At 37.3% G+C, this 20,179-nt stretch overlaps 1 protein-coding gene across 5 annotated transcripts; it reads right to left on the bottom strand.

Moving 5' to 3' along the window:
- Positions 1-5,734: 5,734 nt before the first annotated feature.
- LOC113042593 (E3 ubiquitin-protein ligase SMURF1-like) lies at positions 5,735-19,824 on the bottom strand. 5 transcript variants are annotated; one of them, XM_026201573.1, is made up of 18 exons: positions 19,676-19,824; positions 17,961-18,069; positions 17,706-17,839; positions 17,512-17,577; positions 16,983-17,058; positions 16,510-16,748; positions 15,290-15,374; positions 14,823-14,843; positions 14,005-14,151; positions 13,486-13,687; positions 11,372-11,475; positions 10,996-11,110; positions 10,604-10,782; positions 10,129-10,266; positions 9,672-9,792; positions 8,677-8,878; positions 8,087-8,162; positions 5,735-7,898 (listed from the first exon to the last, which is right to left on the bottom strand). In XM_026201573.1, exons 1-18 carry the CDS (start codon positions 19,752-19,754, stop codon positions 7,799-7,801), a joined length of 2,193 nt encoding a protein of 730 aa, XP_026057358.1. In that variant the 5' UTR covers positions 19,755-19,824; the 3' UTR covers positions 5,735-7,798. The 5 variants fall into 5 exon arrangements, with proteins under 5 accessions (XP_026057358.1, XP_026057349.1, XP_026057372.1 ...); XM_026201564.1 differs by having other exon boundaries at positions 8,087-8,171; XM_026201587.1 differs by lacking the exon at positions 14,823-14,843.
- Between the last annotated feature and the right edge of the window lie 355 nt (positions 19,825-20,179).

Here is a 20,179-nt window from a genome sequence, read left to right on the forward strand (position 1 = left end):
TTTTTACTAGCCTATCTAAAATAACTGCTTTCTATTTGAAAATTTTTCAAAATGTAATTTATTGAGATTTCAAACCTGAATTTTTAGCATCATTCCTCCAAACACACAATCCTTCAGAAATAATTCTGATATTCTGATATGCCGCTCAAAAAAAAAAAAAAAAAAAAAAAATTCTTATTACGATAAAGTTGAAAACAGTTGAGTAGAATTTTTTCAGGTTTCTTTGACGAATAGAAAGTTCAGAAGAACATAATTTATCTGAAATAGAAATCATTTGTAAAATCATGTCTTTATCATCACTTTTTTTTATCAACTGAAAGAATCCTTGCTAAATAAAAGTAGTAATTTCTAACTTATTTTCCAAAAAAATAAAAATTATACTGACTCTAAGCTTTTAAATGGTATAATGTTGCAAAAGCTTTTTATTACACATAAATGCTGATCTTTGGATCTTTATATTCATCAAAGAATCCTGAAAAAATGTACTAAATGTTTGAATAAATGTACGATAATCAGCAAATCAGCATATTAGAATGAATTCTGAAGGATCACGTGACACTGAAGACTGGAATAATGATGATGAAAATTCAGCTTTACATCACAGGAATAAATTACATTTTAAAATATATTCAAATAGAAAACAGTTATATTAAATAGTACAAATATTTCACTATATTACTGCTTTTGTTGTACTTTAGATCAAATAAATGCTGGCTTGGTGGGCATAGAATAAAATAAATAAAAAAATGTTTCGGGTTTGATAACAAAAGCCTCGATAACAAAATAACACAAAGAATGAGATAAATACATTTAAAAGTATATAAACCAGATACATAAATATGTAGAAAGTTCTGCATGATCTACGAGAGGGAGTTTAGGTTTGATAACAAAAGCCACGAGAATTTCTATTACTATGATAATAATGGATTTTGAGATTGGATGCTATGCACCCTCTGATGCCCTCAGCCAAAATACTGCATGGGGCAAATTTACTGCAACCTTTTCATTGAGAGAAACTGTTTGATAGAGCAGTGGTACAGTATTGTTCAAAATAATAGCAGTACAATGTGACTAACCAGAATAATCAAGGTTTTTCGTATATTTTTTTATTGCTACGTGGCAAACAAGTTACCAGTAGGTTCAGTAGATTCTCAGAAAACAAATGAGACCCAGCATTCATGATATGCACGCTCTTAAGGCTGTGCAATTGGGCAATTAGTTGAATTAGTTGAAAGGGGTGTGTTCAAAAAAATAGCAGTGTGGCATTCAATCACTGAGGTCATCAATTTTGTGAAGAAACAGGTGTGAATCAGGTGGCCCCTATTTAAGGATGAAGCCAACACTTGTTGAACATGCATTTGAAAGCTGAGGAAAATGGGTCGTTCAAGACATTGTTCAGAAGAACAGCGTACTTTGATTAAAAAGTTGATTAGAGAGGGGAAAACCTATAAAGAGGTGCAAAAAATTATAGGCTGTTCAGCTAAAATGATCTCCAATGCCTTAAAATGGAGAGCAAAACCAGAGAGACGTGGAAGAAAACGGAAGACAACCATCAAAATGGATAGAAGAATAACCAGAATGGCAAAGGCTCAGCCAATGATCACCTCCAGGATGATCAAAGACAGTCTGGAGTTACCTGGAAGTACTGTGACAGTTAGAAGACGTCTGTGTGAAGCTAATCTATTTTCAAGAATCCCCCGCAAAGTCCCTCTGTTAAAAAAAAGGCATGTGCAGAAGAGGTTACAATTTGCCAAAGAACACATCAACTGGCCTAAAGAGAAATGGAGGAACATTTTGTGGACTGATGAGAGTAAAATTGTTCTTTTTGGGTCCAAGGGCCACAGGCAGTTTGTGAGACGACCCCCAAACTCTGAATTCAAGCCACAGTACACAGTGAAGACAGTGAAGCATGGAGGTGCAAGCATCATGATATGGGCATGTTTCTCCTACTATGGTGTTGGGCCTATTTATCGCATACCAGGGATCATGGATCAGTTTGCATATGTTAAAATACTTGAAGAGGTCATGTTGCCCTATGCTGAAGAGGACATGCCCTTGAAATGGTTGTTTCAACAAGACAATGACCCAAAACACACTAGTAAACGGGCAAAGTCTTGGTTCCAAACCAACAAAATTAATGTTATGGAGTGGCCAGCCCAATCTCCAGACCTTAATCCAATTGAGAACTTGTGGGGTGATATCAAAAATGCTGTTTCTGAAGCAAAACCAAGAAATGTGAATGAATTGTGGAATGTTGTTAAAGAATCATGGAGTGGAATAACAGCTGAGAGGTGCCACAAGTTGGTTGACTCCGTGCCACACAGATGTCAAGCAGTTTTAAAAAACTGTGGTCATACAACTAAATATTAGTTCAGTGATTCACAGGATTGCTAAATCCCAGAAAAAAAAAAATGTTTGTACAAAATAGTTTTGAGTTTGTACAGTCAAAGGTAGACACTGCTATTTTTTTGAACACACCCCTTTCAACTAATTGCCCAATTGCACAGCCTTAAGAGCGTGCATATCATGAATGCTGGGTCTTGTTTGTTTTCTGACAATCTACTGAACCTACTGGTAACTTGTTTGCCACGTAGCAATAAAAAATATACTAAAAACCTTGATTATTCTGGTTAGTCACATTGTACTGCTATTATTTTGAACAATACTGTATAAAAGATCTTACTGTAAATATGACAGCAGATAAAGACTCCAGCTGACTCCAATTAAAGATTGCCTTGTTACTCTTTATTTTACATTGCATAAGCAATTATATGTTAAGAGCACGTATGAGATAAAAATAAATTAATAAAAGAGATATCATGAAGGTAGCATGAAGTCAAAAGGGAAAACCATTTATGTAGCAAGTTCTTCAATAGTTTTTTGTTTTTTTGTCCAAATGCTGGGTTCAGCATTTAATAAAATATTTTCACCCTGATGCTGGGTAGTTTTTTCTGTAACTCAGCTGCTGGCTCATTTTGACTGTCAATTCGACTCCTCACACACCTACCCATGATGGGTCAGTGTAACCTAGTGTTGGGTCATCTGTGCCATTCTCTTTCAAACTGGATACATTCACCAACGGTCATTTTGTGTTCTGTCCTGAGAGACTTTTGATGTAACTTTTCAATCATAAATATATAAGAGTGTCATTTAATTAACCGGAACAGCTTAGTGATATCAATTTTCTTCCCACAAATTCACATTTGACAGATTTTAGAGTGCATTTTTATTATTCGAAATGAAAAACCTTCAGTATCAGGTTGACTGACTCAAGACTATGACAAAAACATTCCAGGAAATGGGTTAATGTATAAAACCCAACAAGCTGGGTCAAACTAACCCAGCATGTGTTCTGGCCAACATTTATTCAGTACTGGGTTGCCAAATAACCCAGAAATGATTGTTTTAGCCCAGCATGTTTTAGAGTGTAAAATATTGTAAAAGATTAATTCCAACCTAGGGCCGGTGAAAATAAACTGCTTGCATTAGTCTTAAAAATGTAGTCATCTATTATTTTCCCCTCAAGACAGGTCATTAATTTTTTTAAAGGCATTTACAAAAAGGTAGATTGGTAATTTGTATCTGAAAAGTAAGACTGATTACTTGATGAGAAGTGGCGTGACTTGTGACATGTTGCCAAGTATGGTGTCCCATACTCAGAAAAAAATTCCACCTTTCCAACATGTTCTCATTTTATTCAAAGTTTTAACACTGAATGGAGCACGACGAACCAGTGTGGGGCATGTAGCAATGTAGGTTTAAGATGTTTTAATGGTTGTGTAAATCATTAACCATTTAAGAACCAAAACAAAAATCCAAACCACAAAGTTTAGTAGCATAGTGGCTCTCAAGCCCCAAAAAGGACACACATACAGTACATGAAAAAAAAAAAAAAAAAAAAAAAAAAAAAAAAAAAAAAATATATATATATATATATATATATATATATATATATATATATATTAATAATAATAGTAATAATAGTAATAATAATAATAATAAATGTAAAAAATAAATAAATTAAAATAGTTCACTTGTATCCAAGACGTTTAAAACCATACAAAAGCTTTGTGTGAGAGAGCTCTTGCTTGACATCTCAGGTCACCATTCAAGTTCATTGTATGGAGAAGAGCTGCTTGGTTAAATATGTTCTTTTGGGTTATAAAGAAGCTATACCTGTTTGGAATGACATTATGGTGAGTAAAATTTTCTAAAATTCTCAAAAATGCTCTCCTGTCTGGTAACATTTCTCTATGGATATAATTTTATTAAATAAAAATGCTTTCAGGAAAACAGGCAGGGAAGACATCGAAGGAAATTCCAGGATTGTTTTATTTGTATATATATTTTTTGGATTCACAGCATAAGTCATTAATTTTTTTTTCATCAATAATTTTCCAGACAATTTTAATGCCGGAAAAGACACAGCAAACATTACCTGAGACAGTGTCGCATTTCCAATGAACTTTTGAAAGTGTTTGCTCATGTGCACATATTGTTAGAGTGTTGGGCAATTAAGAAGTCATTAGTAAGCAGTCATTATTATGATTACTACAAAGGCAATTATATTTTCCATGACATAATGACAAGAGTTTCCCAATATAAAATTTGTTTTACTTCCTGACAAAATATTGCTACATTTTTAATGTATAGTCTACACATTTACTATTTTGATACTGCTGGAAGTCAATCTACATGAAAGGCCATAAATTGAAAATGCCCACATGGGTCCAGTTGACTCCTTTTATAAAGTCAACTGTCTGAATGTAATTCTAAGCCAGTCCTGCAAACACCTTGGACGCAAGGCACTGCTTGTGCTGACAGTTACCAAAGGACATTATGTTCTCAGTCACCTGTTCCTTCATTATTTGTGTAAGCAAATAAAACAAATTATGCATAATTATGAGGGTCAGTCCGCTTATTTTACTAGATACCCCAAAAATGAACATTTCTTGAAAATGTACTCACCCTCTGGCCTTCATAGACGTAAAACAGATATCCTCTGCAGTGAATGGGTGCCGTCAGATTGAGGATTCAAACAGCTGATAAAAACATCACAATAATCCACAAGTAATCCAAACGACTCAAATCAGGCAATTAACATCTGGAAGCAAAAAGCTGTGTGTTTGCAAAAAACTCAAACATTGTCTCAGTCTAAAATACGAGTCTTCTATCCATAACGTTGCTTTCTCCAGTGAAAGTGTTTTGATGTGAGAGGACAACAGTGTGGTTAAAACATCTCGGCGGATTCACTTCTTACAAGCGCACAGCTTTTCACTTCAAGACATTAACTAATGGACTGGATCATTGTGATGTGATGATTATTGTTTGACGGCACCCATTCACTGCAGAGGATCGAGAATGTGATGCAATGTTACATTTCTCCCAATCTGTTCAGATGAAGAAAAAAACTAACTCAAATGCATCTTGGATGGCCTGAAAGTGAGTTAACTTATATAAAACCTATTATAACATATAATCATTGCGGTTAATAGTGTTCACCGTCTGTTTGATTGCATGACATTAACTAACTGCTCGATTTTTACCGTACATTTCTGCCATATGGACATCAAGTTGAGAATAGTCACCACTGATAAGCTATTGTTAAATATAATGTATTTGTGGGAAGAAAATTGGGTCAACTATCCCTTTAACATATATTACTGAATACAATTCACAATATACATGCAAACAAAGACAACCACAACAAAAAAAAGTGCAAGAAGAAATGGACTGCAATTTAGTTTCTTTAATATAATCTTATTTACACTGAATTTTTCAGAAATGTTTAGTACATAGTAAGATACATTACTCTTGCATCGAATAAACAATGACACTCAGGACCTAATAATTGTACAATGTGATGATACTGGTCACATTACTGAGAAATATGAAAACAACTGTAACTTCAGGCAAAGTCCATACTCATTCTTCAAGCTCACTAGCTATTCCCACAATTACACAACATTAAACGTCTCCTCTTTTGTCTTTTATGCAAGTTTAAAAATGGTTCACTGCTCTAGGCATTTCCCGGTCTTATGGAAAAACAGAACACTTGTCAAAGACACAAATTCTGACCGATCCAACACACATTAAGTGAGAAAAGAGACATTTTAAGACAGAACCAAGAATATAAGGGTGATGGATTTTATTGCATATATCACAAATATGAACATGACCACCGGGGCCCTGCCTACTTTTGCTAACTCCGTCCAGGTCAAAGTTGGGGTGAACCCGTCCTCTTAACGTCCTGAAGAATCAGCAGCAGGTTTAAATACTTTGATTCATACATAAAATAAAAGAGATTAGTGTACAGCTTTCACAAGAACTCGGCCTTCTCTGAAAACTATGGAATAATGGTAATAGCAGCAATACTTAAAAGGACATTACATGGTAATAAATAATTGGTTAAAAAAAAAAAAAAAGACAAAAGAAAAAAAGACAAAAGTGGTTGAATGAACACTATGAGGTTGTCTCATCCTTTCCATTTACAAAGAATAATTTGGTGCCATGCAACATAATGAAATCTGAGACACTCCCCTGATCTTTCACCACAACAAAACCTGGACCAAACCCCACTCCGAAGCCGAAGGGCATCAACATTCACCTGCAGGGGAATAAACGCTCCATGACGCCAGCCAAAGTGCTGAATGTTACTTGAAGCAGTGGTTTAAATGAAAAAGACACACAAATAACAGTCTAGAGTTGAATTTCATGGTACATCAAGTTAAAATGGTTAATGCCAAGTTACCACATGATAATGGCAGGATTCATTAGAGATTAATCAGGGTCCATCAAATACGAATGACAAAAAGAGCTTCTTCAAAACATTCAACATCCACTTCCTTTGCAAAGCTGCACTTAGGGATCCATTTCTGGTGTGTTAACGGACACAATGGATCAGAAAGTTTTGCTTCAAAATCTGCCTATTAAAACACCATTCATTAAACATTACCTTTAAAAATATGCCTTCTGTTGAGAACAGAGGAATGCTCGCTGCATAAAAACAAGGTTTCATCTGATGAAAATACTGGCTTGCCAGGGCTTTGGCTCTTCTCTAGACTGCACACGATCGTTGTGCTTCAGCTGAAGAACATTAACACATGGGGCGCTGTGACATTCACTGTTTCCACAACAGGACTAAGACTCATGCATGTTCTTGATCTCAGACAAAAAAAGAAAAATAATTATTAATTTCTACAACGAGAACGCTGATGAGTGCAGGAAATCGAATACCACTGAAATGGCATTCTACAGCACTGAACAGGACGCAAGGAAATAAAGTAAAAAAGGAAATAAGAGGAGACGATCGCAAACATTACAACGCAGACCAACCATGTCCCAAGATGCATTTGCTGTAGGTAAACTGGTTTAATGGTCACAGGCTCGGTGTATGTTAAAATAGTCCACCCAGACTAAAACGTGAGCTCTACTTCATGTAGACCGCAGGCTCAGCGAGGCTTCCAGTCAGACGCTCTCAACCCGCCACTTCAGTGACAAAGACGATATGAACTGGACTTTCGAGAAACAAAACAAACGTTGACCAGATTTCTCTGTAACTTATTGTGGTAATGTGAAACAATTCCCGATTCACGTTGCGAGGAATCATTAGTCTTTGAGAGTTTTGCCCTTGGGTGGTCGCTCCCCTCCGCTGCAGTTTCAGGCTGGCGGTTGATGCTGAAGGCTGTCAGGAGACACCAGTCCGTCTGTCCTGGAGAGGGGGAGGGGGGTGAAAGGGGTGGCTGGGGCTGTTTGGTGGGTTTGCTGCCATTGCTGGCTGGCTGGACAGGGCACTCGCTCACTCCACTGCAAAGCCACACGTCTCCTCCACGGCGGTCAGAAGCTTCTCGTAGAGCTTCTCGTATGACTCGTAAGGCGGGATGTCGATCCGGTTGAAGCTGAAGGAATAAGAGAGAAGTCAGTATTTCAGCCTTCATTCCAACACACATATGTATCTTTAATTTGATTACAGCACCAAATAGTGTCATATGACAATCCAGCTTTGGACCGTAGAAATAAATAGAGATTTTTACATCCATTATCTGTGTTAAGTTCATAATGCTATGAAAGATGTTATGGATCTTACCACGTGTGGGCTTTGGGCAGGTTGTCGGTGTTGGCATCAATTAAATGAATAGTGAAGAGTCTTGGTCCTGCAGAACCTGTAGAACCTTACAAAGATACATTCTAGTTATCACTGTTCTCCAAAACATCACACTCAACAGAAGTGAGCACGAACACCCTATTTTAAAAAGGTAAAGCAATTCAAAACTCATTTAGCTCTCATAATGTTCATAGTAAATCAGAATATTAAGCAGGATATAATCTAGAGTTGAACTTGATATTTTCGTTTGTACAGGAAATGTTTGAAACATGTTAGGCTACAGATTTATCAGTTAAAATGGCTGAAGAAAAATCGTTCAAATGATGAACAGATCATATTATAATGAGCATATCAATGTTTTTTTTTTTTTTGCGTCAGAATTACATGCACTGATGAATTGTGCACAGTAAGGTCAGGGACTATAAATAAATTCTGGTTTCATGTTGCCTTAAGTCAGGGAATTTTTAACTAAGATTAAGGCCAATACTAACTGAAAAGTGGCAGACTTGGAAGCTTATGATTACAAGCACATCAGGTGTATTAAAAGTGCACATGGCTTATCCATTATCCACCTTGCAGTGCTTTGAATCCTTGTAGAGGGACGCGTGTGGAGCCTGTGACGAACTGTAGCAGTCTGCCTCTCCTCTCCTCGTCAAACGATTCCACCGCCTGCCAGAACCACTTCACTATGTTACTGTCAGCCACACAGTGCTTCAGCCGTGTGTTGGCCTTCCAGTCGCTCAGATCGATCTTGCCCAGACCACCAATGATCAGCTACAATGCAGAGAGAAACCAAAATCATTTTTGACCTTTACACTACATTTACTGATAATAAGGAGAACAGAAAATGATGATGAGGGGGCAGGGAATGACATTTGATGGAGATACACTGCTCTTCTTGTTTAGGGTGAGCAAGACATTTATGTCACGAAAGATTTCTGTTTCAAATGAATGCTGTTCTTTCCATTCATCAGAAAAATCCTTAAATTATGATGATTTCTACAAAAATAATGTTTTCAACTGATAAAAAGAAATGTTTCTTGAGCAGCAAATCAGCATAGCAGAATGATTTCTGAAGGATCATGTGACACTGAAGACTGAAATTCAGCTTTGCAACACAATATTAATTACATTTTAAAATATACTAAAATAGAAAACTTATTTAAAATGGTTATAAATATTTCACAATGCTACTGTTTTACTGTATTTCTGATCAAACAAATGCAGCCTTGAGCCTTACAGACCTCAAATGATAACATTCAAGAATGAAAAAAAAATTGTATGACATTATATCAATACTTAAACATTTCTTATTGGTAATTAAGTCTCACAAATTATATGTAATTAGATTTCATCATTCCTAATATCTTCTATGCAAGAAATAAGAGTATATTTAAGTGTATGAATTAAATAAAATAAAAAATGGGTTAAGATGTCATATTTAGAGTTATGATTCTCCTATTCATTATATAATACAAAGGGTCCGTCTCCTCCCCTTTTAATGTCTCTGACACTAGTCTGAGTGGTCTCTTCATCAGCCTATCCATTCAGCACGTGTCTGAATTACCTCAAGTTCCTTGTTGTCAAAAGGCTTGAGCAGATGCTGTGGTACGAGTTCGTTGAAGCCCTTCTGCAGAGCGAGGAACTGGGCCTCAATGCCTCGCATGAATCTCCAGTTGACATACAGCCTAACACAGACACAATCGATCATTAAAGACTTACAGAGGAACATGGAGAACACCAAGAGGCATCTGAAACCCTCAGTCCATCATTGACAACCTCGGATTCATTTCTGTTTGGCATTGACTCACACACAATAACGACTCCCATAAAAATAGACATTCCTTTAACATTCTTGAGCGGTAACATATATCCAGGGTTCACTCAATCAAATTAACAGTGGAAAAAGCAGTGAGGATCCTAAAACCTCTGACCAGCCCAACTAGCCATGTGACCGCTGCCCTCTGCTGGCTGACTGTCTCAGAGAGTGTCTGGTCAGTCCACATGCGTGCACCTCTTCATACCTCACATATTCTTTCTTATTCTCCTCTGTGACTGGGATGTTCTTGCCGTTTGGTTTCAGCTCATGTTGGAGGAATTTGCCAAAAGCATTATGTTCTACGCAGAAGGTGTGGTCCAAAACAGATGTGATGTCATTCTCTCTGAAAAACAGAAGACAAATAGAGCCAAGTTATTTATAATGTTGCTTACATTCAACAGGCTACCCATTAACAACACATAAATAACTACACACAGCCGTTGTTAACTGACAAGCTGCGCAAATCCACATTCATTATCAGCTTGGATTTGCTAGTCAGTTAACAACGGCTCCATGAAGAAACAGCTGCTCTATGTTAAATCACGAACCTGATGGAATTTACCACTGATTCGAGAACCGGCTTTACTGACGCGATGCACATTAATCATCAGCCAATATATATCGTGCTACCCTACATTATATTGAAATTCATCTGAGCATTTCTTATAAAATTCACTCACAGTATCCAGACGAGGCTCTTGTGCAGCTCTGGGTCCACAGTCTCAAGGTCACAAAGCTGGATGGGCTTTCCCAGGAGCTGCTTGTAGAAGGGCAAGGTGAAGCCTCCATTGATGTAGTGCCCGTGGAAAACAGCCAGACCCATTATCCGCCCAACAAAGTGGAAGTAAGACAAGTGGTCCTGAGAAAACAGCAGAGGGCGTGAGAGGAAGTTTAATGAGATTCTGCAGCTGAAGAGTAATGCTTGGTGAACCTTTTAAAGCAAACACATGACAACCACATATAGTGTGTGGTCCAAGAAACACAGCCTTTGCTGAGTTTCTTCATAACATACAGATTCACTGGATCTTGTTTAGGAGAGAAAATTCAACCTTGGTCTCGCTGCATGACTTACAGGGTTGATGGACGAGTCTGGGTTGATCTGTAGTGTGTAGATGTTATCGGTGGAGTACTGAAACAGACCGTAGTATGGATTCAGCATCTCATGGCAGAGGAGATATAACCATTCCCTGGAACAGGACAGGAATTCAGATGGAAGTCAGTTTTTTTTTTGGATGCTCAAAACTGAGTCTTGCTGGCTGCAGTTCAGCCTAAACTCCAGCAATATCGTGAACATGATACCCTGCATGCTGATAAGCCTGGCTGAGATTCAGCTAAACTGTTGAAATTATAAACTCAAGTCTGGCGTTCGAAAAGAGATGGGGGAATAATGAGGCACAGGGGAAATTAATTAATGAGAACCTTTTGCATGGAACAGATTCATATGCTACCTAGCAACTCCACCGTAATCTAGCCCCTCCTCTCCTCTGAACTTCACCATCAGCCGCTTCTTCAGGTCTTTGGGTCTCATCTTCATGATCTGTCTATAAGACTCCTGTTGTACAGACAGAGCAGAAATGTGATATACTTCTGAGTGAAACATTAATTTACATAAATAACATATTAAACTTGATTTATAAATGAAACAAATTGTAAACTAGCTTAAAATAATATGTACATTTGGGCCATTATATCAAAGAAGTTTCAAAAGATTGCTTCAGATAGCAAGTTATTGCACTACAATTCCAAAGTTTGGGGTCAACATGAGGTTATTAAAGAAAATAATACTTTTATTCATAAAGGGTTTGTAAAAATCTAATTGAAATCTAAAGTGACAGTTTAGAAGTTTAGAATGTTATGAAAATATCCTTTTCAAATTCATGTTGTTCTGATGTATCTATTCATTAAAGAATGATAAAAATGTACCACATTACTAAGAAATGTATAAATAAATCAGCTTTTCAGAATAATATAAATAAGAATCATGTGTCATTGAATTTATCAGGAATAAACTGCATTTTAAAATATAAAACCGTTTTAAATCTAATAATATTACACAATATTATACGTTTTACTGTGTTTGTGATCAAATATATGTAGCCTTGGTGAGCAAGACTTCATAAATTACTCAGCCTCAAGTCCAGTCCTAGGTGTATATGACTTTCTTCTTTCAGACAAATCCAGTCAGAGTTGTTTTAAAAACTGTCTTTGATCTTTCAAGCTGTTTAATGCCACTCAGCAGGTGTTGCAGTGCTTCAGTCCAAAAAAAAAAAAAAAAAAAAAAAATATTGCCCATCATTAAAAGAGAGAGAAAAAAAAACAACAACAAAAAATTTGTCTCACATGGGTTCCGGGAGGTGAATAAAGTCCTCCAGTATCTATGTGTTTAGTAGGAAAAATAACCATATTTAAAGAATAATGTCGGAGGATTTCTATATAAGCCAAGAGGCATGGATCATGGATAAAAGTTTATAGTCCGGCTATAACGTTAGCTGATGTTGCAGCAGCCGTATTAAAAGAGAAACTGACCTTTGGAATGCATTACGCTTCAAATAAAGATTGAAGGCCTATATGTCACATTATGGCAGTAGGTAGCGACTGTTAAAATGCATTTAATGTCTCATTCATTCAATCAACAGATTCATTAAAAATTTGTATTTCCAATACATATAATTAATTTTTTTACATATTTTTATTTTTAATAGGCTCGTTTACAACATTTTAGACTCATTTCTAACAATAAATAAAACATTTTGTAAGAAACATAAGTGAAGTAGCCTATATATTATTTAGTTTTTGTCTAATGTTTTGTTTTCAGAATCGTATGAGAATCTTTATTCTAAAAATCAATTACTCAGAGTCATAGCTTCATAAATAATATCTGGCATCTAACTAATAACCTACTATTACTGTTTCTAATAGTCTATTAAAATGTAGACTAGGATGTAACATATACAATCTTACAGACTTTATGTAGTACAACAAGGATTTGGTAAATTTATAATGTTGCTTCTCATCCAGTGTGCAAAGTCCCCCGGAGCTGTGTAATACAATTTTGTTTTTATGGATGGGCGCTTTTATTTAACTTCTTTTGGACGGATGCATGCAACACCAGCTGAGTGGCATTAAACCGCTTGAAAAGATCAAAGACAAGTTTTAATATAACTCTGACTGGATTTGTCTGAAAGAAGAAAGTCATATACACCTAGGACTAATTTTCATTTTTGGGTGAATTAACACTTTAAATCTTACTGACCACAGACATATTAACTCTGCACTGGGATAAAATATTTTTTCTTTGGAATAATGTGCACTGATGAAACATGCACAGATAAACCAGTGATGTGTATTAAACTAAATAAAGTAGAAAATACAAAATAATAGACATACTCTCCTAAAATTATCAGAGCCATATTGATCTGGCCAAAAACTGCAGCATTACTTAAAAAAACTGATATTGGCATCCTACTGTTGGAAACCAAAAAGCAAACATCAGTGTGTAAACCTAACCGTGATGCATCTTTAGTCACTTTAAATGACAAAAAACAGTTCCATATGCCAGTACCTCAAAGATCTCCTCACGGGACACTTCTATGCGGCAGTGGCCAGCTTGAGGCTGCTGCAGGGAGAGCTCATGGCGGAGAACTTTAAGTTTCTGGACCAGATCTCTCTCGTAGCGCACTGGTAGCTCCCCTTCACCTTCCTCCATACCAACCTCCATCTGTACAGGCAGAGGCTGGCTCGACTCCTTCCCCTGAGACTGCTGGCTGCTCATCAGATGCAGAACGCATAAATGACACACGTGTACCAAAACATCCACACATTGATAGCACTTTATCCAGAAACTGGACCAAAACATTTTCATGCATCATTTGGGTTACACTCCCACTAGGGACGATTAGGAATTAAATAAATGTTGAGAATTAATTTAATAAAACCTTATACGAGCAAGCAATTATCATTACTAGCATCTTTAATTACACAAGGATGATTTATTCGTTGTGGCGAATAATTAATAGGATAATTTAAGAGCTGGAATGAGTAATCAGATGTTAAAAGCAAGCCGATGTGAAAAATGTTTTACCTCATGATGTGGTGTAACCTGGGGTCAGTGAATTGCGTGGTTCTATTATTATGGTCGACGAAATAAATTCGTCCTGACACAGTGCTCCTGATCTCCCAGCCGGGTGGCAGAGGGCCCAGCTCCTCACAACTCACGCTGTTCAAATCCCTGAAGGAGCAAGCGCACCCATCACACTTGGTGCTCAACACATATAATGGTGTCTCTTTTGACCTCATTTCAGGGTGGGAAATTAACTTTTTTCATCCACCAGCCACAATGGCAAGCGAATACCCTATTTTACCAGACACTTAGATTTTACCAACCATTTACATTTTTGTTAAATTCAAAAGAGTCGGAAAGATTTTTGTAATGTCTGAAAAGAAAACTCTTACGCTTAGTACTATTATGAAATATAACTACAATTTAAAATGAAGGTTTCTATATCAATACATTTTCAAATGTAATTTAATCTAATTTAATTTAATCCTGTGATGGCAGAGCTGAATTTTCAGTAACCATTACTTCAGTTTCAAGTGTTACATGATCCTTCAGAAATCAATAAGAAACTGTTCTTACTATTATTAGGTCGAAAAGAGTTGTGCCGACTAATATTCTTGTGGAAACCATGATACTTTTTTTTCAGGATTTTTTTGAATGCTCTTAAGAACAGCATTTTCTTTTTTTTTTTCATAAATTACTATAACTTTTGATCAATTTAATGCATCCTTACTAAATAAAGGAATGTTTTTTTTTTTTTTTTATAAAGTAAACTTTCTCCATGCATGTAGAGTTTATAACCCGGGCCATAACATAAAAAGACACCAAGTGGACTGACTTGCCTTAAAGAGATGTTGGTACACCTGAAGATGAAAACAAACAGTCGACAGCATATAAGAACTTCTTCAAAATACACTCACATGTGTGTGTTGAATATACATGCATGTTATTTGACCAAGTTAAGAGGTCACACGCAACAGGGTCTGTTAAGGCAAAATAAACTGCCACTACAAAAAGCATCTGCATTTAGCTGGTGCCATGTGTTAATTTCCCACCCCGTTTTCCTCACTAACAGGCTTCTTCTCGTTGTCCCTTTCCTCATGCTTCTGAGATCATTATTATGATGTTGAGCAAATTATTAAGTTAACAATGTCAACAGTAGCAGCTATTAACTGAGATTGCTGATGATCAAGTTAGTTGATTTTGGACATTAAGGTGCTACGATTAGAGTGATTTCACAACAGCAGCGAGGAGCAATCAAACAAGGGCAATCATTATTTCAGCCAAGACGGGTGGTGATTAAACCTACCGGGGTATTCTGGGATCATGCCAGGTGCTCACGCCAGTCTGTGTGTGCAGAAAATAGACTTGGCCCTGCACGGTGGTCCTTTGCTCTGCATTAGAAAAGAGAAAAGACACGTTAAGAGTGAATGAGCCACAGCTAACTCAGACGACAGTTTACTTGTAACCTAAACAATTGCAACAGGACGCTGAGCTTCCAGTTTTCAGGTGGCACACAGCTAGTGCGGCACGTCTAGTCTGAGATTTAATTACACTGGACCTGTCCACTGGTCACGGCAGAGGACTCGACCACAACACCAACAGGGTCAGGCACGGTTACGCTCCAATGAGGGGCTTTACCACAGCCAATCCACCTGTGTAATGCGGTCCGCAGTGGCCACACGGCTCAGCTAAAGCATCAGTGCCGGAGTGAATAGACTCCTTTCAGAGCTCAGTCTCCCCAGTTCACTGCACTTCAGTAGCCTTTACCTTGATCACTAAGCTGTATTAGTCCCAGTGGACTCTAGCAGTACTGTAGGTAGGAGATCAGGTATACGCACTAGAGATGTGAAAAAAAACTACATATTTTTATAGTAAAATATTTATATATCCTATTGCACAAAACTGACAGCCCTCAAAAATGAACATTGACCTGCAGACTATACATAATGACTGGAAAATTGCTCACACCAGGCAATTTGAAGTGTACAGAAAAAAGTGTTTTTGTTACAAAAGCCGTACTCCGATTGCTATACCAGAAGGGATTTCAAGCACTGAGGAAAAAAGAAAAAGAAAAGCTAAAACAATCAGATTAATAAAAAAATAAAAAAATACAAATAAGATAAAAAAAAACCCCTCCAGGTAAATTTCATCGGTAACACTTTAGAATAAGGTTCCATTAGTTAATGTTAGTTAACTACTTTCGTTAACATGAACTAAGCAAGATCAATCCTTCTACAGCATTTATAAGTCTTAGTTCATGTTAATTTCAACATTTACTAATGCATTATTTAAATCAAAAGTTGTGCTTGTTAACATTAGTTAATGCACTCTGAATTACCATGAACTAACAATGAATAACTGTATTTTCATTAACTAACATTAACAAAGATGAATAAATACAGTAATAAATGTATTATTCATTGTTTGTTCATGTTAATTAATACATTAACTAACATTAACTAATGGAACCTTATTCTAAAGTGTTACCATTTCATCTTCACCCATTCATAACTCGCTAACACTTACCGTAGCCCTCAGGGAGGTCGGGGGACTGGTGTCCGTGTGGTCTATTTTGGGGGGTATGTGCGTGCCCTCGGGAATCTTGGTTTCTGATGCGTTGTGCTTGGAGCCGTTGCTCCTGATTTGGTGACTCAAGTGCATGGCAGTTGCCCCCGCCAGCGGCTCCTGTCGGATCCGTGTATGGCATGGGCTCCTCCATGAAGCAGCTGAGAGGCCGTCCGGGCCCCGAGTCTTCAAAGACTGGCCTGAAACATACACGCATACAGAGCAGGTGTTAAAATACATACAGCCACACAAACATTTCACGGGGTCAAATCTACAGTCTTGGTACTGATGTTCAAGTCAGTGATGAACTGTGAAACTAACTGGTCTTTAGGAAGCTCAAATAAAGTGCTTTATCTGGGAAGGCAGGCAGTCAGTGTTAAAAAAAAAAAGGGGGGGGGGGATTGTGGGTATCCTCGAGACAAAAGTTGGCTCACCCTTCATTCTCTACCAGTCCTCTACAGTCGACCACAGGCCCTCCACTGCCGATTCTGTCTCTGGTCTGCAGACTCACTACAAAAACAAACAAAACGGTTAAAGAAAAGTCTTCATATTGAGGCATTTTGTTACAAGACTCTTCATTCAGTGAAATAATGATTCAGCAGTATTCATTTTCATTAGTTTGTTAGTTGGCATTTGAATTTACACAAAGTATTTTGGCACTTCAATGACACAGACACACAAAAATGATAAAATAAAGATATGATCTTGACTGCAAATATCTACAAATAATGCTTTTCTCAGAACTAACTTAATGAGGCAAATTTCATCTTAAATGTTTTGACTGAAAAACTGCAGTTGTGTTTTCTTAAAAAAAATAAACACTATGCACTGATGCATGAGATATTTTGTTATCTAGTGCAAATACATATACTTAAAAGTGTCGCTGAAGTGGCTAAATACATTTTGGGGCCACAGTATATGAAAAATTCTGTACAAGTTCTACCTGCATTGCTTAGTACTTACCAACAATTTGTCCACGGACAGCATCACTGTCAGATGCGTTCAACTTGCATAAGTCTAAACGCTGGTCTGATGGGGAGACAGATAATTGACAAGATGTAATTAAACTTTAGTGGACCGCAGATACACAGACATGTAACACCTGTGATGTGGCTCAATTAAGAGATTACAGCAGGCTATAAAAGTATCACACTCACAGCCTGTGTCTTTTAGTCTGCTGATGGCATTGGACAGGAGTCGCACACAGCCTAAGAAACCCGCACCCTGCTTCTTATGGATCTTCTTATGGTTCCATACGCTAATGGTGATGGAATCGGTCTTCCCAATATACCTGCAGAAAGACTCTCTTTAGCAATTTAAAGATGAACTAAATGGCTGAAACTGTACAACATCACAAATACCACTGAGAACATCAAAATTAGGCATCAGTAACTTTATAGGAATTTGCTCACAGGTCGTAATGCTGATTCCACTTGGGGTCCAATGTGCTTTTGACCGTGTCTGTAGAGTGACATTGACCCGAGCCATCCACCACCACTTTGGCGAAAGGATCAGGCAAACCTGCAGCAGAACGACAGTGTGGCAGGAAGACAAATAAACAACAGAGGACAAACTCGTCAGTCACAGACCGCCCTCTCACTGCCCGTTACAATCTGGACAGCTTAGCAGCTTCCACAAGGACAGTTGCAAAAATTAAGATAGACTGCAAATATCTGGATGGCTTTACAGATCCCCAGACCAAAAAGTATGACCATGGAGCTACTGACTTAAAATGGCAATTTACAGAATCGCTAAAACATAAAGTCTCTTAAATACATTTTACAAGCACACTTCTTTTATTTCTTTGCAGGCAATTAAATATTAATTTTTTTTAAAGTGCTATATAAAAGAAAGTTATAAGCTGTTATAAGTTGCTATATAAAGAAAGTTATATAAACTAGGATGTGTACCATAACAGCTTTTTGCTCCGTGTTACTGAAAGGACAGTCTCATGCTCTGTGAACCGTTCAAAGAGCATTTCCAAAGCATTTCAGTGAGTGTGGGTGGGGGGGGGGATGCATGCTGCATCTGTTGTGGAACATTAAGACTAATAATATAATGCATTATTATCAGAGACAACTGGTCTTGTTTCGTCTGTCTTTCTCATACATTCTGATTGTGGCCTTTTGCTTTAAGAAAAGCATAATTGACATGGCACAGAAACAGGATCTATGAATGACGCACACCAGTCATTTGAATAATATTTGGGACACACAGTGATGAGGCCAGTGGGGCAAACAAGCCTGTCAGTCAGAACAGCTGGGATGGAGAGCCCAGAGTGCAGAACAGTGAAGTGTGCTCATGCTGTAGTGGGTGGAATCTGACGAGGAGCCACTGAATGAGGATGTGAATTCCCCCAGTGATACAGGCAGCCAGTGGAGAGGAGAGACGCACTAATGTTCCAGAATCAGAATCATACAGTAATCTCTGAGGGACATTTAAGGTTGAATAATAGTTCATCCAAAAGTAACATTTCAAACTCTTTATGTGAAAAACAAAAGGTGAACTTGAAAAATATTGCTGCTCATTTCAACAAAGATGTGAATTTACACAAAGTGAATGAGGACTGTTGTAGTCAAACTCTAAAATAAAAGAAAAGGAAAGTATCACTGAAATATGCTCTAAATTTCATGGTTTCTGTCATCATTTGATAGCTCTGTGTCATTATTCCACCCAAATTCACCTTGGCGCGTTTATAAAGTTTGAGAGAAGTATTGACATGCAATTTGTGGAAAGAATTGTTCTTTTCAATTAAACAGTTGATCCAATTCGCAAAATTGGTCTGGATGATCTTAAAGCAGTTAGCACACTGCTGTATCAGGAAATAATAACTTAAATTTTAGTCTTTTACTTTGATAAAGTTATGAGACGGACTTCTGAAGACTTTTTTTTTTGCACAATTTGTCATGGACTACTGCTATGATAGTTTTCTGGTGCTTTTTTGTCCATTTTTGAAGCTTGAATGCCTGATTTATTGTTATTATATGGAAAATAGCAACCAGAAAATTATTCAAAAGCCATGCAGGTTTGGAGTGACACAAGGGCAAAATAGCAAAATGTAAACTTTTTTTAAGGTACACGAAGAATTGTGAAAATGAGTTATAACTGTGAAATGAGGTATACTTACGGAAGAAGTCTTTCTTTGCCAGATTCTTGGCACATAATACTGAAAGAAAAAGAAAAAAATCATTATAATCCCAAATCATTCAATACATCAACAGATGCACCACTTACTTGGGAATTTATGTGCATGGAAAATAAATAATTGAAAGCCTGATGTAATTAAAAGCTTTGCTGCTGCTGGGAGGGTGACTGAAAACAGCGTTTATCTGCAGAGACAGCTTTTAAGAGAGAGCTGGGCCTCGTTCCACTAAATAACTGACATGACCATTCCCCTAGACCCTCAAGAGGGGCCACTGGGGCCGTCCCAGCACAGCCTGAACAGAATAAATCAGACAGACTTCCTGTTAACGCTGTTAGTCAGCACCCCAAGAATGTAAAATGTAAAAATATCAAAGGTCATTCTGTGTTAGGCTGCAATGTGATTTCATGCTTTTCAATGGGATTGGTGCACTTAAGAGAAGCAGCATTTGGGAATAAGGTTGGTGTCAGCTCATGTTTGACACGCTGT

This window comes from Carassius auratus, chromosome 3 (assembly GCF_003368295.1).
Source record: "Carassius auratus strain Wakin chromosome 3, ASM336829v1, whole genome shotgun sequence".
Taxonomy (NCBI): Eukaryota; Metazoa; Chordata; class Actinopteri; order Cypriniformes; family Cyprinidae; genus Carassius; species Carassius auratus.